Raw genomic sequence first — 17,488 nt, forward strand, 5'->3', positions numbered from 1 at the left:
GCTATTCCTACGGGGGGGGGGGGGGGGCCCCCACCCGGCCCCCCAACTCTGGGGGGGTCCCCACCCGGCCCCCAACTCCGGGGGGGCTCCCCCTGCCCCCCCCCGGGGGGGGAAAACGGGAGGGGGGGGCACGGAGAGCGCCGGGAACCCCCCGGGCTGGGGCGGGACCCGGAGATTTTGGGGTTCCCGGGGGGAATTCCCGATTTTTGCCCCCCCCCCACGTCGGGAATATCCGAAGGTTTGGTGCCAGGAAGGTAAAAAAAAACAAAGAAAAGGAAGGACACCCCCCAGAAAAAAAAATAAAAAAAATAAACCAGGAAAAATAGATGAAAAAAAACCAAAAAACAACCCCCCCAAACGGACAAATGAAAGTAAAATAAAAGAAAAGAGAACCAAAATAAAACAAAAAAAAACCCCAAAACAAATAAAAAACAACCAAAAAAACCCAAAAACAACAAAAAAAAAAACAACAAAAAAACCCCCCAAAAACCGAAGCTAAACTAAAAAAAAAAAAATCACGAAAAAACTAAAAAAAAATTCATGAAAAAACTAAAAAAAAAATCACGAAAAAACTAAAAAAAAAAATCACGAAAAAACTGAAAAAAAAACCACCAAATAAACTAAAAAAATCCCAAAATAAATCACCAAAAATCCCCCCCGAAATAAAGAAAAAAAAAACAAACAAAAAACCCAAAATAAAATGAAGAAAAAAAACCCAAAATAAATCACAAAAAACCAAAATAAAAGAAAAAAACACCCCCAAAAACCCTCAAAATAAACTAAAAAAAAAAAATAAAAAAAAAACAAAAAAAAAGAAAAATCCCCAAAATAAACTAAAAAAAACCCCAAAATAAATGCCCAAAAAAACCCTCAAAATAAACCCAAAAAAACCCCAAAATAAATCACAAAAAGACCCCAAAAAACCAAAATAAACCAAAAAATCCCTACAAAACCCTCCGAGGTGGGGGGGGCCGGCACCAGAGTCGGGGGGGCCATGGGGGGGTCCCCTCAGGGTCTGTGTGTGTCCCCCCCCCCAAACCCCCCCCCAGGCCCTTTGGGGTGTGGGGGGGGTCCCCAAGTTTTGGTTTTGGTGTGTGGGGGGCTCCGGGGGGGGGGGGTCCCTGGGCTGCCCCCCCTTAGGTGGGGTCTGGGGGGGTCCCCCGGGTGCCCCCCCTTATCTGAGCTCTGGGGGGGTCCCCAGGGCCGCCGCCCCTTAGGTGGGGTCTGGGGGGGTCCCCAGGGCTGCCCCCCCAGGTACCTCCCCTTATGTGGGCTCTGGGGGGGTCCCCGGGCCGCCCCCCCCGGGTGCCCCCCCTTAGCTGGGTTTTGGGGGGGTCCCCAGGGCCACCCCCCCTTAGCTGAGCTCTGCGGGGGTCCCCAGGGCCGCCCCCCCGGGGAGCCCCCCCTTAGCTGGGTTTTGGGGGGTCCCCAGGGCCGCCCCCCCTTAGCTGAGCTCTGGGGGGGTCCCCGGGGCCGCCCCCCCCGGGTGCCCCCCCTTATCTGGGCTCTGGGGGGGTCCCCTGGGTGCTGCCCTGGGTGCCCCCCCTTAGCTGGGTTTTGGGGGTCCCCAAGGCTGCCCCCCCCCCCCTGGGGGGGTCCCCGGGGCCGCCCCCCCCCCCGGGAGCCCCCCCTTAGCTGCCGTAGTGCATGGTGTTGGTGGTGATGGACATGGGGGAGGCCATGGAGATGGGGGGCCCCCCCCATGGTGAACTGGCTGTTGAGGGGGTAGTGGGTGCTGGACCCGGCGCCGCTCTGCCCGCTCGACGAGCCTGGGGGGGCACGGGGGGGTTAGGGGGGGGTTATAAGGTCAGGGGGGGTCAGGGGGGTCAAGGGGGTCAGGGTGGGAGGGGGAGGTCAAAGGAGCTCGGGGGGGGGGGGGTCAGGGTGGGAGAGGGGGGTCAGGGGAGTTGGAGGGGGTCAGGGGAGTTTGGGGAGGGTCAAGGGAGCTCGAGGGGGGTCAGGGGAGCTCGGGGGGGGTCAGGGGAGTTCAGGGGGGTCAGGGGAGCTCAGGGGGGATCACAGGGGGTCAGGGAGCTCAGGGGGGGTCACGGGGGGTCAGAGGAGCTCGGGGGAGGTCAGGAGAGCTCAAGGGGGTCAGGGGAGTTCAGGGGGGGTCAGGGAGGTCAGGGGAGGTCAGGGTGGGAGGGGGGGTCAGGGGAGCTCAGGGGGGGTTACGGGGGGTCGGGGGGGTCAGGAGAGCTCGGGGGGGTCAGGGGAGTTCAGGGGGGGTCAGGAGAGCTCAGGGGGGGTCACGGGGGGTCAGGAGAGCTTAGGGGGGTCAGGAGAGCTCGGGGAGGGTCAAGGGAGCTCGAGGGGGGTCAGGGGAGCTCAGGGGGGGTCAGGAGAGCTCAGGGGGGGTCACGGGGGGTCAGGAGAGCTTAGGGGGATCAGGAGAGCTCGGGGAGGGTCAAGGGAGCTCGAGGGGGGTCAGGGGAGCTCGGGGGCGGTCAGGGGAGCTCAGGGGGGGTCAGGGGAGCTCAGGGGGGGTCAAGGAGGGTCAGGGTGGGAGGGGGAGATCAGGGGAGCTCAGGGGGGTCAGGAGAGCTCGGGGGGGGGGGTCAGGGGAACTCAGGGGGGGTCAGGAAGGTCAGGGGAGCTCAGGGGGGTCAGGAGAGCTCAGAGGGGGGGTCAGGGGGGGTGAGGGGGTACCTTGGACGATGCCCGTGCTCATGATGGAGCCCATCCTGGAGTGGGTGTGGTTGACGATGCCGGTGTTGGCTGCGGGAACGGGGGGGGGGGGCAATGAGGGCTGGGGGGGTGCAGCGAGGGTGGGGGGCTCGCTGTGACCCCCCCAAAGGCCCCCTGTGACCCCCCCCCGCCCCCCCAGAGCTCACCTAAGGGGATCAGGTTGTTGTGGCCGACGTTGGAGCCGCCGGCGATGACGCTGCTCAGGTCGTAGGCCGCCGGCATCCCTGCGGGGGGGGGGGGTCAGAGCTCCCAAAAATGGGGCGGGACACCCCCAAAACGGGGTCTGGCACCCCCAAAACGGGGTCTGGCACCCCCAAAAAACGGGGTCTGACCCCAAAAATGGGGCATGACACCCCCAAAACAGGGCCTGACACCCCCAAAACGGGGTCTGACCTCACAAACGAGGCCTGACACCCCCAAAAATGGGGTCTGGCCCCCCCAAAATGGGGCGGGACACCCCCAAAACAGGGCCTGACACCCTCAGGTGTGAAACAGGGTGTGACCCCACAAATGGGGCCTGACAGCCCCAAAAACGGGATCTGGCCCCCCCCAAATGGGGTCTGGCACCCCCAAAACGGGGTCTGACCCTCCCAAAAACGGGGTCTGACCCTCCCAAAATGAGGTGTGACACCCCCAAAAATGGGGTCTGACCCCTCCAAAATGGGACCTGATCCCCCCCCAGAACAGGGCCTTACCCCACAAAAAGGGGTCTGATCACTCCAAAAATGGGATTTTACCCCCCCAAAATGGGATCTGACCCCCCAAAATGGGACCTGACCACCCCGAAATGGGGTCTGACCCCTCTAAAATGGGACCCAATCCCCCAAAATAGGGTCTGATCCCCTCCAAAATGGGACCGGACCCCCCCAAAAACGAGGCCTTTCCCCCCAAAACGGGGTCTGGCCCCCCCAAAAGGGGATTTTCCCCCCCCCCGAGGGGGCCGTGCCCCCCCCCCGTGCCCACCTGCCACGGCCATGCCCGTGCTCATGTTGTAGGTGCTGCCCGTGTTCCACATGTTCTCCGAGGGCGACGTGTAGTGGGAGCCGGGGGGGGGCGAGGGGGTCGTCCCCGTGTACCTGGGGGGGGGTTTTTGGGAGGGGGGGGGGGACACAGTGAGGCCTCGGGGGGTGGTGGGGGAGCCCCCCCCCGGTCCCGCAGCCCCCCCAGGCCCTACCTGAAGAAGGGGTTTTTCAGGTCGAGGAGGTTGGAGGATTTGGAGCCCGTCTGGTCCACCTGGGCCACGATGCTGATGTCGTAGCTCTGTCTGAGAGGGTGGGGGGACACAAACACACACATTGAGCCCCCCCCAGCCCCAAAACACACACCTGGGGGGGGCTCTGGAGCTCGGAGAGACCCCCCAAAACTTAAAACTGCCCCGGGTGGGACCCCCTGGAACGGCAGCGGTATCTGGGTCGGGGTGGTGTGTTCCCCCCTCCCCGACCCCTCCCCAGCTATAAATACACCCAAAACTAGGGCAGGGCCCCCCCCTTCAGCCTAAACTGGGGCAGGGCCCCCCCTCCCTGACCCACTGACCCCCCCTCCTTCCTCCTCCTCCTCCTCCTCTGAGCTATTCCGGGTGCTCGGGGACTGCGGCGGGTCCAGAGCGGGGCCCAAACTGGGCTGGCAGCTCCAGCAGGGCTTTGGCTGCAGGGTGGGGACCCCCCCCGTGGTTTTTGGGGACCCCCCCGTGGCGTGGAGACCCCCCCCCCCAGTGGTTTGGGGACCCCCCCCAGTGCTTCCCCCAACCTCTTGTTGGCGATGAGCAGGCAGGTCCCTGAGAGGGTGTCCCTGACCCTGGTGAACCCCGGTGGTTTGGGGACCCCCCCAGCGATGTGAGGACCCCCCCAGCGATATGAGGACCCCCCCCAGCGATATGAGGACCCCCCCAGGAGCTGTGTGGACCCCCCCCTGACCTCTTGTTGGCGATGAGCAGGCAGGTCCCTGAGAGGGTGTCCCCAGCCTTGGCGAACAGTAGGGACCCTCCCGTGGTTTGGGGACCCCCCCAGCGATATGAGGACCCCCCCAGCGATGTGAGGACCCCCCCAGCGACATGAGGACCCCCCCAGGAGCTGTGTGGACCCCCCCGTGGCCCCCCCTGACCTCTTGTTGGCGATGAGCAGGCAGGTCCCTGAGAGGGTGTCCCCGGCCTTGGCGAAGAGCGGGGACTGGAAGAGGCACCGCACTTGGTACCAGTGGGTCAGCGGCTCCGTGGGGGCCGTCGAGAGCCACACTGTCATTCTGGGGGGGGGCACGGGGGCGCGGGGGGGGGTCAGGGACGACCCTGTCCCCCCTCAGACCCCCCCGTGTAACCCCCCCCCGGTCCCTACATGGAGCCGATGAAGGCCACGTCGAACCAGAAGGCCAGGCCGTGCACGAGCCCCGAGTGCAGCATGTGGAACTTGAAGGGGATTTCTATCCTGGGGGGGGGAAAGGGAAAGGTGAGACCCCCCCCAAGGGTGGGGAGGAGGGACTGGAATCACATTCCCAAAGGGGCAGGGGAAGGGGCTGGAAACACATTCCCAAAGGGGCAGGGGAAGGGGCTGGAGTCACATTCCTAGCAGGGAAAGGACTGGAATCCCATTCCTAAAGGGGCAGGGGAAGGGGCTGGAATCACATTCCCAGTGGGGCAGGGGAAGGGGCTGGAATCACATTCCCAAAGGGCAGGGGAAGGGACTGGAGTCACATCCCCAGAGAAGCAGGGAAAGGACTGGAATCCCATTCCTAAAGGGACAGGGAAAGGACTGGAATCACATTCCCAAAGGGGCAGAGAAAGGGGCTGGAATCACATTCCCAGTGGGGCAGGGGAAGGGGCTGGACATTCCCCCCAACGGGGTTGGGAGTGGGGATTGGGGAGTGGGATGGGGGGTCTGGATCATCCCAGGGTAGGGATGGGGGGTCTGGATCATCCCAGGGCAGGGATGGGGGGTCTGGATCATCCCAGGGCAGGGATGGGGGGTCTGGATGATCCCAGGGTAGGGATGGGGGGTCTGGATCATCCCAGGGCAGGGATGGGGGGTCTGGATCATCCCAGGGCAGGGATGGGGGGTCTGGATCATCCCAGGGTAGGGATGGGGGGTCTGGATTGTCCCAGGGGTGGGATGGGGGGTCTGGATCATCCCAGGGCAGGGATGGGGGGTCTGGATTATCCCACCCAGTCCCAGGGCAGGGATGGGGTCAGGATTTTCTCCCCCAGGGCACAGGATGGGGTCAGGATCACATTCCCAGTAGGGCAGGGAAGGGGCTGGAATCCCATTCCCAGTGGGGCAGGGCCTGGAATCCCATTCCCAAGGGGATAGAGACTGGAATCCCATTCCCAGCAGGGCAGGGGAAGGGACTGGAATCACATTCCCAGTGGGGCAGGGCCTGGAATCCCATTCCCAGAGGGGCAGGGACTGGAATCCCATTCCCAGTGGGGCAGGGCCTGGAATCCCATTCCCAGAGGGGCAGGGACTGGAATCCCATTCCCAGTGGAAGGGCCTGGAATCCCATTCCCCAGGGGGCAGGGAAGGGGCTGGCACTCTCCCACCCCCTTGGGGCAGAGTTTGGTGCCCGAGGGACCCCGAGGGGGGGCTCAGCCCGGGGGATGTTCACCCCGAAGCCCCCCCAAAACCCCCCCAAGGTGCCCCCCACCTGTGCAAGTCGCCCTCCTTGGCTTCCAAGAAGTTCACGGTGTACTTGACGGATTTGGCCATGAGGATCCGGATGTCAAAGGTGTCCTGGGATTTGGGGGGGGCACACAGGGGGGTCAGCTCTCTCTCTCTGGGACCCTCCTGGCCCCCCCAAAAAGCTCCTTGCCCCCTCCCCGGGGGGGTCACTCACCACCACGGGCTGCCTGAAGTACTCGTCCACGGCGGCCCCGCGCAGCGCTGACAGGTCCACGCCGTGGAAGGAGGGCTGGTACCTGAGGGGGGGGGGATCAGGGGGGGCTGGGGGGGCGAAATGGGACCCCCCCAGGGCAGGGGAGGGGGTGAGGGGGGGTCTGGGGGCTCCAGGAGAGTGTGTGTCACCCTGGGGCAGGGGATGGGCACGGGATCGTGTCCCCCACGGGGTCAGGATTGGGGATCAGGGGGTGGGATGGGGGGCTGGAGGGGCTGGGGGGTGAAATGGGACCCCCCCAGGGCAGGGGAGGGGGTGAGGGGGGGTCTGGGGGCTCCAGGAGAGTGTGTGTGACCCTGGGGTAGGGGACGGGCAGGGGATCATGTCCCTTATGGGGTCAGGAGGAGGGATGGGGGGCACAGGGGGCCACGGGGGGGGGGGGGGCTGGGGGGGTGAAATGGGACCCCCCCCAGGGCAGGGGAGGGGGTGAGGAGGGGTCTGGGGGCTCCAGGAGGGTGTGTGTCACCCTGGGGCAGGGGATGGGCATGGGATTGTGTCCCCTGTGGGAGGGGGATGAGGGCGGGGATGGGGGGTCTGGATCATCCCAGGGCAGGGATGGGGGGTCTGGATCATCCCAGGGTTGGGATGGGGGGTCTGGATCGTCCCAGGGTTGGGATGGGGGGTCTGGATGATCCCAGGGCAGGGATGGGGGGTCTGGATTGTCCCACTCAGTCCCAGGGCAGGGATGGGGTCAGGATTTTCTCCCCCAGGGCACAGGATGGGGTCAGGATCACATTCCCAGTGGGGCAGGGGAAGGGGCTGGGATCCCATTCCCAGTGGGGCAGGGACTGGAATCCCATTCCCAGTGGGGCAGGGACTGGAATCCCATTCCCAGTGGGGCAGGGACTGGGATCACATTCCCAGTGGGGCAGGGACTAGAATCCCATTCCCACTGGAGCAGGGGAAGGGGCTGGCACTGTCCCACCCCCCGGGGCAGAGTTTGGGGTCAGGGCCCCCCCGGTGCCCCCACCAGAAGTTGGCCTTGGTGAACTGCTCCATGTAGAGCTGCTCGTCCGTGAACGGCGCCAGGTGAACGTCCCCGATCGTGGGGAACATGTTCCCTGCATTTGGGGGGGAAAAACTGGGATTGGAGCGGGGACAGGGGGATGGAATCACCCTCCCTGTGACCCCCCCCTTCCAAGGTTCATCCCACTCAGGATTCCAGAGCTTGGGGTTCATCCCACCTGGGACTCCTGACCCTGGGGTTCATCCCACCCGGGATTCCCAAGCCTGGAATTCATCCCACTCAGGATTCCTGACCCCGGGGTTCATCCTACCCGGGACTCCAGACCTTGGAGTTCATCCCACCCGGGATTCCCGAGCCTGGGGTTCATCCCACCCTGGATTCCCAACCCCAGGATTCCCAACCCCGAGGTTCATCCCACCCTGGATCCCCAACCCTGGGGTTCATCCCAGTCAGGATTCCCAACCCTGGGGTTCATCCCGGTCAGGATTCCCAACCCCGAGGTTCATCCCACCCTGGATCCCCAACCCTGGGGTTCATCCCAGTCAGGATTCCCAACCCTGGGGTTCATCCCAGTCAGGATTCCCAACCCTGGGGTTCATCCCAGTCAGGATTCCCAACCCTGGGGTTCATCCCAGTCAGGATTCCCAACCCTGGGGTTCATCCCACTCAGGATTCCTGACCCCGGGGTTCATCCCATCTAGGATTCCCAACCCCAGTGTTCATCACACCTGGGATTCCCAAACCCAGGATTCTCGACCCTGGGGTTCATCCCACCCAGGGATTCCAGACCTTGGAATTCATCCCACCCAGGATTCCTGACCCCAGGGTTCATCCCACCTGGGATTCCCAACCCCGAGACTCGAGACCTTGGGATTCATCCCATCTAGGACTCCAGACCCCGGGATTCCCGACCCCAGGGTTCATCCCCCCCAGGATTCCTGACCCCAGGATTCATCCCCCCCTGGATCCTTGACCCCAGGGTTCATCCCACTTGGATCCCCAACCCTGGAATTCATCCCACCAGCCCCCCAACCCCTCAGAATCTCGGGGTCGCACCGGGAGTCCCCGTGAGCGCCGGAATCCCCCTTTTCCCCTCTCCCCCTCCCCAAAATTCCCAGTCCCAGTGCCCGGGACCCACCGCTGGGCTTCAGGTACTTCTTGGCGTGCAGGTAGCTCTCGAGCATGCGCTCGTTGAAGAGCATGTAGCCCATGGGCTCCGAGATGATGATGTCCACCTGCTCGGGCAGGGACACCTCCTCCACCTTGCCCGGCACCACCACGATCCGCTCCGTCAGGTTGTTGCTCTTCACCAGCACCTGGGGGGGCAAAAAGGGGGGAAAAAGGGGGGTCAGGACCCCTCAGATCCTGAGGTGGAGCCTGAAATGGCTCCCGGGGGGTTTGGGGTTGAGGGGGGGAAAAGGAGGAGGGTCAGGACCCCTCAGATCCTGAGGTGGAGCCTGAAATCGCTCCTGGGGGGTTTGGGGTTGAGGGGTCTCTGGATGTGGGGTGGGAGGGGTTGAGGGGGTGAAAGGGATGGATCAGGACCCCTCAGATCCTGAGGTGGAGCCTGAAATGGCTCCTGGGGGGTTTGGGGTTGAAAGGGATGGATCAGGACCCCCAGATCCTGAGGTGGAGCCTAAAATTGCTTCTGGAGGGTTTGGGGTTGAGGGGTCTTGGAAGGGGTCGAAGGGGTGAAAAGGAGGAGGGTCAGGACCCCTCAGATCCTGAGGTGGAGCCTGAAATTGCTCCTGGGGGGTTTTGGGTTGAGGGGTCTTTGGATGTGGGGTGGGAGGGGTCGAGGGCAAAGGGAAAAGGGAGAAGAAAAGGGAAAAGGGAGAAGAAAAGGGAAAAGGGAGAAGAAAAGGGAAAAGGGAGAAGAAAAGGGAGAAGAAAAGGAAAAAGAAAAGGAAAAAGAAAAGGAAAAAGAAAAGGAAAAAGAAAAGGAAAAAGAAAAGGAAAAAGAAAAGGAAAAAGAAAAGGAAAAAGAAAAGGAAAAAGAAAAGGAAAAAGAAAAGGAAAAAGAAAAGGAAAAAGAAAAGGAAAAAGAAAAGGAAAAAGAAAAGGAAAAAGAAAAGGAAAAAGAAAAGGAAAAAGAAAAGGAAAAAGAAAAGGAAAAAGAAAAGGAAAAAGAAAAGGAAAAAGAAAAGGAAAAAGAAAAGGAAAAAGAAAAGGAAAAAGAAAAGGAAAAAGAAAAGGAAAAAGAAAAGGAAAAAGAAAAGGAAAAAGAAAAGGAAAAAGAAAAGGAAAAAGAAAAGGAAAAAGAAAAGGAAAAAGAAAAAGGAAAACTGGGGGATGTGGGACGTGGAATAGGGGCTGGGAACGTGGAAGGGGGGGGCTGTGGGATGTGGAATAGGAGCTGTGGGATGTGGAAATGGGGCTGTGGGATGTGGAAATGGGGCTGGGAATGTGGGAGAGGGGCTGGGAATGTGGAATAGGGGCTGGGGATGTGGAAAGGGGTCTGTGGGATGTGGAAGGGGGGCTGTGGGATGTGGAAATGGGGCTGTGGGATGTGGAAGGGGGGCTGTGGGATGTGGAAGGGGGGCTGTGGGATGTGGAAGGGGGGCTGTGGGATGTGGAAATGGGGCTGTGGGATGTGGAAATGGGGCTGTGGGATGTGGAAATGGGGCTGGGAACATGGAACAGGGCCTGGGGATGTGGAATAGGGGCTGGGGATGTGGAATAGGGGCTGGGGATGTGGAATAGGGGCTGGGGATGTGGAAAGGGGTCTGTGGGATGTGGAATAGGGGCTGGGGCTGTGGAAATGGGGCTGTGGGACGTGGAATAGGGGCTGTAGAATGTGGAGGGGCCCCCACCTCGGCGTGCTGGGCCATGGTGCTCGCCTCCACGGCGTAGATCTTGCGGGCGCCCGCCTGCGCCGCGAAGAAGGAGAGGATTCCCGAGCCACAGCCCACGTCCAGTACGATCTGGGGAGGGCAGCAGTGGGAATGGGAACCCCCCAGAGCTCTGGGATGCAGCCTGGGATTCGTCCCCCCCGGGATTGCAGAGCCAGGGGTTCATCCAAGCCAGGATTCCTGACCCCAGAATTTATCCCACCCGGGATTCCAGAGCCAGGGGTTCACCCAAGCCAGGATTCCTGACCCCGGGGTTCATCCCAGATGGGATTCCTGATCCTGGGGTTCATCCCAGATGGGATTCCAGAGCCAGGGGTTCATCCCAACCAGGATTCCTGACCCCAGAATTTATCCCAGCTGGCATTCCAGAGCCAGGGGTTCATCCCAGCTGGGATTCCTGACCCAGGAATTCCCAACTCAGGGATTCATCCCATTTGGGACTCCAGAGCCCAGGATTCCTGACCCTGGGATTTATCCCAAATGGGACTCCAGAGCCTGGGACTCCCAACCCTGGAGTTCTTCCCACCTGGGACCCCCAATCTCAAGGTCCCTCCACCCCACCTGGGACTCCTGACCCCAGGGTCCCTCCATCCCACCTGGAATCCCCAGGGTTCCTCCATCTCACCCAGGACCCCCAGGGTTCCTCCATCCCATCCAGGACCCCCAGGATCCCTCCATCTCATCCAGGACCCCCAGGATCCCTCCATCTCATCCAGGACCCCCAGGGTCCCTCCATCCCACCAGAGACCCCCAACCCCAGGGTCCCTCCATCCCCACCCAAGACCCCCAGGGTCCTTCCATCCCACCAGAGACCCCCAGGGTCCCTCTGTCCCACCCAAGACTTCTGACCCCAGGGTCCCTCCATCCCACCCAGGATCCCCCAACCCCAGGGTCCCTCTATCCCACCCAGGACCCCCAGGGTCCCTCCATCCCACCAGAGACCCCCAGGGTCCCTCTGTCCCACCCAAGACTTCTGACTCCAGGGTCCCTCCATCCCACCTGGAATCCTCAGGGTCCTCCACCCCCTCCAAGACCCCCAGGGTCCCTCCATCCCCTCCAAGACCCCCAGGGTCCCTCCACCCCACCCAGGCCCCCCATCTCATTGTGGCTCCGCCGGCTCACCGGGATTGAACGGCGGCTCCCAAATCCCCTCTGATCCCCCCATCCCACACACCCAATCCCACACATCCCGTATTTACCACCCTGATTACAGGATCAGCGGGGCCACAGCCCACCCCCTGCCAGGTGTGTCCCAGGGGGACACCAAAAACAACCCCGTTCCCGGAGCCAGACCCCAAAACCAGGCGCTTTTGCCCCAAAACAGGGCAGGTTTGCCCCAAAAGCGAGCCGAGCTTCCCCGGGAGCAGAGTCCCCGAGACATGAGCCAGACTTCCCCTAAAAAACCAGGCTGGACCCTACCCAAAATCCAGCCAGATTCCCTCAAAGATTCCCTCAAAAACCCAGCCAGATCCTGCCCAAAAACCCAGCCAGATTCCCTCAAAGGTTCCCTCAAAAACCCAGCCACATTCCCTCAAAAACCCAGCTGGATCTTGCCCAAAATCCAGCCAGATTTCCTCACAAATTCCCTCAAAAACCCAGCCAGATCCTGTCCAAAACCCAGCCAGATTCCCTCAAAGATTCCCTCAAAAACCCAGCTGGATCTTGCCCAAAATCCATCCAGATTTCCTCACAAATTCTCTCAAAAACCCAGTCAGATTCCCTCAAAAATTCCCTCAAAAACCCAGCCGGATCCTGCCCAAAATCCAGTCACATTCCCTCAAAAACCCTGCCAGATCCTGCCCAAAACCCAGCCAGATTACCTCAAAGATTCCCTCAAAACCCCTGCCAGATCCTGCCCCAAACCCAGCCAGATTTCCTCACAAATTCCCTCAAAAACCCAGCTGGATCCTGCCCAAAAACCCAGCCAGATTCCCTCAAAAACCCAGCTGGATCCTGCCCAAAATCCAGCCAAAATCCTGCCAAGATCCAGCCAGATTCCTCCCCAAAACAGCCAGGAAGTCAAATCCCCTCCCCAGACCGAGCCAGGCTTCCCCCAAATCATCCAGATTCCCCAAAAACGAGCCAGAGTCCCCCCAAAAACTGAGTCAGACCAAAAAGCGGGGCAGTTTTCACCCCAAAGAGCCAGATGCCCCCAAAAAAGGAGCCAGACAACCTAAAAAAGGAGCCAGATTCTGCCAAAATCAGCCAGATCCACCCAAAAGGAGCCAGATCCCACCAAAAAGAGCCAAATTCACCCAAAAGCAGCCAAACCCTCCAAAATGAATCAGATCCTGGCAAAAGGAGTCAGATCCCCTCAAAAAGAACCAGATCCCCTCAAAAGAAGTCAGATCCCTTCTAAAATGAGCCAGACCTCCCCCAAAAGGAGTCAGATCCCCCCCAAAATGAGACAGATTCACCCCAAAGCAGCCAAACCCTCCAAAAGGAGCCAAATCCTGCCAAAAAGAGCCAAATCCCCTCAAAAGGAGTCAGGTCCCTCTAAAACGAGCCAGACCTCCCCAAAAAGGAGCCAGACCCCCAAAAAGGAGCCAGATCCCCCAAAAGGAGCCAGATTCACCCAAAAGGAGCCAGATTCACCCAAAAGGAGCCAGATTCACCCAAAAGGAGCCAGATTCACCCAAAAGGAGCCAGATCTCCTCAAAATGAGCCAGACCCCCCAAACGAGCCAGACCCCCCAAACGATTCAGACCCCTCAAAATGAGCCAGACCCCCCCAAAACGAGCCAGAGCCCCCCAAAAAGAAGCCAGAACTCCCCAAAAGGAGCCAAAACCTCCCCAAAAGGATCCAGACCCCCCCGAAACGAGTCAGACCCCCCCAAAAGGATCCAGACCCCCCCAAAAGGATCCAGACCCCCCCAAAACGACCCAGACCCCCCCCAAAAAGGAGCCAGACCTTGTCCTTGAAGTCGCTGTGGTTCTGCAGGATGGCCCTCTGGTAGGTGCCCGTGCGCACGTAGTCCTGCATCATGTTCTGCTGCTGGGACAGGTACCCGTAGAACTGCGGGGGGCACAGGGGGCACGGGGGGGGGGGGGGGGGGGGGTCACCAGGGGGTCCCCCCCGGCCCGGGGACGCCCCCCCTGGCAGCGGGGGTGGTGCCCACCTGGAAGTACTGGACGGCCGAGGACTCCTCGGTGCGCTCGCTGAAGACGGAGCGCTCCGTGTTGTGGCCGCGGCAGTTCTTCAGGATGTTGTAGAAGGAGCAGAAGTCTGGGGGGGGGGGGGTGGAGGATATTTAGGGGGGGGGGTCCCCGGGGTCGGGGGGGGGTCCCGGGGAGGGGGGTCCCGCACCGTTGGGGGTGCTGAACTGCAGCAGGACGCTGTTGCAGCCCAGGGTGACGATGAAGGACTGTTTGCCCACGCGGCTGCACTCGGTCTCGCGGGACACGGAGCACTTGAACACGCAGACGTCCTCATCTGGGGGGGGGGAAAAGGGGGGGGAAAGGGGGTGGGAAATGGGGAGGGGGGCACGGGGGCACCCAGGGGAAACACGGGGGGAGAGGGGGGGACAGAGAGAAAAGGGGGGTGAGCACCAGGCCAAGCTGCGCTGCCCCCCCTTCCCAGGTCTGGTCCCTGCCACACACCCCCCCCTTCAACAGAGCAGGAGAAACCACAATTAACCTAATTAACCTCCAATTACTACTGGGAGAACCCCTAAAGCACTGGGAGAAGGGGGGGGGGGGCGGGTAGCATCTGGAATTCCCATCGGGAACAGGGACCACCCGCTCTGTGGATGGACTGAGGTTGGGAATCACCCCGGGAGTCATCCCGGGAGTCAGGAGTCCACCCCGGGAGCTGGGAGCCATCCCGGGGGTCATCCTGGGAGCTGGGAGCCATCCCGGGAGTCAGGATTCCCCCTGGGAGCTGGGAGAGCCATCCCAGGGGTCATCCTGGGAGCTGGGAATCCCCTCGGGAGCTGGGAACCATCCCGGGAGCCAGGAATCTTCCCGGGAGCTGGGAGAGCCATCCCAGGGGTCATCCCGGGAGCTGGGAAGCATCCCGGGAGCCAGGAATCCCCCCCGGGAGCTGGGAAACAATCCCGGGAGCCAGGAATCCCCTCGGGAGTTGGGAACCAATCCCGGGAGCCAGGAATCCCCCCCGGGAGCTGGGAAGTGTCCCGGGAGCCAGGAATCCCCCCCGGGAGCTGGGAAGCAATCCCAGGAGCCAGGAATCCCCGCGGGGTTGCCACCGGCCCCTCCTCGGCGAGCCGGGAACGAGCAGCTCCAGCCGCTCTCACGCCGGAAAAACCAACCGAGCCGCTTCCCAAAAAAAAAAAACCAACAACAAAACCCAACAAAAAAAACCCCAAACCGGTTTTCCCCCCGGGATGCGGCTGCCCGGGACCCTCTTTCCTTCCCCCCCTTTCCCCTCCGGAGCGGCCACGCGGCGCGGGAAGTTGGCTGGGGGGCGAGGAGGGGGCTCCGGTTCCCCCCCCGGGGCACCTGCCCCGAGCGCCGGGAATGCCGCCGGGAATTCCGGCTCTTTGTGGCCGATGGAAGGGAAAGGGGGACGCCGGCAGGATGTTCCCGGCAGATGTCGGAGCCCCCCGGAGCTCCCCCCGGAGCTCCCCCCGGAGCCCCCCGGGCCGGCACACAAAGGCTCCTCTGGAACCGCTTCCGGAGGCTCCGGAGCATTCCCGGAGCTGCCGCTGGAAGAACGGGACGAGCCGCGGGATCCGGGACGAGCCGCTGTCCCCGCCGGTGCCAGACCCGCTAATTATCCCCGCCGGTTAATTAATTCATTCATTCATTCATTCCCACGGAGCGCGGGGAAGGGGGTCGGGGGGGCGTCGTGTCCCGCCCCCCACCCTCCCGGCCACGGGAATCCGTCGGGAATCCGTCGGGAATCCGTCGGGAATCCGTCGGGAATCCCGGCTGGACGCGGAGGATCCCGGCGAGAGCACAAAGCGGCGAGGAAGGCGCCGGGTTCGGGGGGGGGGGGGAAAAGAGGAGGGGGAGAAAACACGCCGGGAAAAGAAAAAAAAAAAACCAAGGGAAAAAAAAAAGCAGGATTCTCGCGCGGAGACAAAGAGCGCTCGGAGCCGCCGCGCCCCCCAGGAATTCAGGGGGTACCACCGCGACCCCCGCCCCCCCCCGCGACCCCCGGGGTGCCGGGGAGGTCACGGAATTGGGGCCGTTTCGGGTAAAAGCGGGAGGGAGGGAAGGAGGGAGGGAAGGAGGGAAGGAGGGAGGGAGGGGGAACCAACTTTCCGCAGCCTCTGGCGAGTGTCGGGGGACGGGGCCTGGCCCGACCCCCCCCCGGGCTGCCCTGAGGGGAACACGACGGTGCTGGGACCCCCCAAACGCCACAGACACCCCAAAGTCCCCCCGTGACCCCTTTCTGATCCCCCCCAACACTCCCCACGGGCCCAAGACCCCACTGGGCTCCACCGGCCCCCCAGAGCCTCCCCTGGACCCCCAAAACGCTAAAGACACCCCAAAATCCCCCCCTCGACCCTCTTCTCATCCCCCCAACCAGGGCCAGGACCCCACTGGGCTCCAGCGGCCCCCCAGAGCCCCCGGGTCCCCCCACTCCATCTCAGCCCAGCCCCCTCCTCTCTCCTGGCCCCACTGGCCCTGAATCCCCAAAACCCCCGATGTCGTCCCCCCCCATTCAGCCCTCCAGGCCCAGCACCCCACACGCCCCCCATGCACCCCCAAACCCTCCAGAGCCCCCCAAGTGCCCCCAGCCCATCGCCCCCCTCCCAGTCCCAGCCCCCCCATCTCCTCTGACCCCTCCGGCCCCATTCGGACTCTCCCCCATCCCCACAGACCCCTCAGGGCCCTTCCCCACCCACTCCATACCCTAAAGCCCCTCAGGACCCTTCCCCATCTCCCCTATCCCCCAAACCCCCTCAGGACCCATCCTCACCCCCAAATCCCCTCAAGACCCTTTCCCAGGCCCCCTCACTCCCCAGAGCCCCCTCAGAACCCTTCCCCATCTCTCCCATCCCCTAAACCCCCTCAGGACCCTCTCCCACCCCCTAAACCCCCTCAGGGCCCTTCCCCATCTCCCCTATCCCCAAAACCCCCTCAGGGTCCTCCCCGACCCCATAAACCCCCTCAGGGCCCTTCCCCATCTCCCTCATCCCCCAAACCCCCTCAGGGTCCTCCCCCACCCCCTAAACCCCCTCAGGACCCTTCCCCATCTCCCCTATCCCCCAAACCCCCTCAGGGCCCTCCCCCATCTCCCCTATCCCCCAAACCCCCTCAGGGCCCTCCCCCATCTCCCCCATCGCCCAAACCCCCTCAGGGCCCTCCCACACCCCCTAAAGCCCCTCAGGACCCTTCCCCAGTCCCCAAGCCCCCTCAAAGCCCTCCCCCATCCCCCAAACCCCCTCAGGACCCTCCCCAATTCCCCAAACCCCCTCAGGACCCTTCCCCACCTCCCCCATCCCCAGAGCCCCCCTCAGGGCCCTTCCACATCCCCCTTCCCCCCCCCCCATCCCCACAGAGCCCCCTCCCCCTCCGCCGCGGGCCCCCCCGTTCCCGGGCGCACTCACGGCCGTAGAGCGCGATGGCGGCGCTGTCGGGGCCGGTTCGGACCTCGAGGCGCAGCGGCTGCTGCTCCTGGTGCCGCTGGATCTCCCCGTTCGCGTCCCCGACCGTGAGGAGCCGCACGCCGGGGAACACCGACACCGCGGCCATCTTGGACCGCGCCGCGCCCCGCCCACGCGGGGACACGCCCCCCCCGCGCCGCGCCCCGCCCACCGACCCCGCGGGGACACGCCCCACTCTGGGAAAAAGGACGCGCTCCCGCCGCGGGACACGCCCCCCCCCTCCGGCTGGGGACACGCCCCCCTGCCCCCAAAGACACGCCCCCCTCGGGGCTGCGGGACGCGCCCACATCGGCCCTGGACACGCCCATCCCGAGCGGGGACACGCCCCCTCTGCCCCGCGATAAAGCACGCCCGGCGCGGGGACACGCCCACAAAGTGGGCGGGGACTGCTCGGCAGCGCCCCCTGGCGGGCGCGCGGGGCCACCGGGAACGGGATACTGGGAACACTGGGAGCACTGGGGACACTGGGGACACTGGGAACAATGGGGACACTGGGGACACTGGGGACACTGGGAACAATGGGGACACTGG

The 17,488-nt window shown here is 62.7% G+C and overlaps 1 protein-coding gene across 1 annotated transcript; it reads right to left on the bottom strand.

The window, feature by feature from the left end:
- Positions 1-1,617: 1,617 nt before the first annotated feature.
- On the bottom strand, positions 1,618-17,052 carry CARM1 (coactivator associated arginine methyltransferase 1). Its single transcript, XM_051776405.1, is given in 17 exon segments — positions 1,618-1,700; positions 1,702-1,769; positions 2,650-2,718; positions 2,835-2,912; positions 3,652-3,764; positions 3,863-3,952; positions 4,789-4,926; positions 5,016-5,105; positions 6,319-6,404; positions 6,508-6,589; positions 7,535-7,625; positions 8,670-8,847; positions 10,345-10,455; positions 13,294-13,398; positions 13,502-13,608; positions 13,690-13,815; positions 16,901-17,052. Coding segments are annotated over 17 exon segments (1,746 nt in total). The 5' UTR covers positions 17,046-17,052; the 3' UTR covers positions 1,618-1,631.
- Between the last annotated feature and the right edge of the window lie 436 nt (positions 17,053-17,488).

Source organism: Manacus candei, unplaced genomic scaffold (assembly GCF_025592945.1).
Source record: "Manacus candei isolate 608988 ecotype Guabito, Panama unplaced genomic scaffold, ASM2559294v1 h1tg000514l, whole genome shotgun sequence".
In the NCBI taxonomy this organism is placed as follows: domain Eukaryota; kingdom Metazoa; phylum Chordata; class Aves; order Passeriformes; family Pipridae; genus Manacus; species Manacus candei.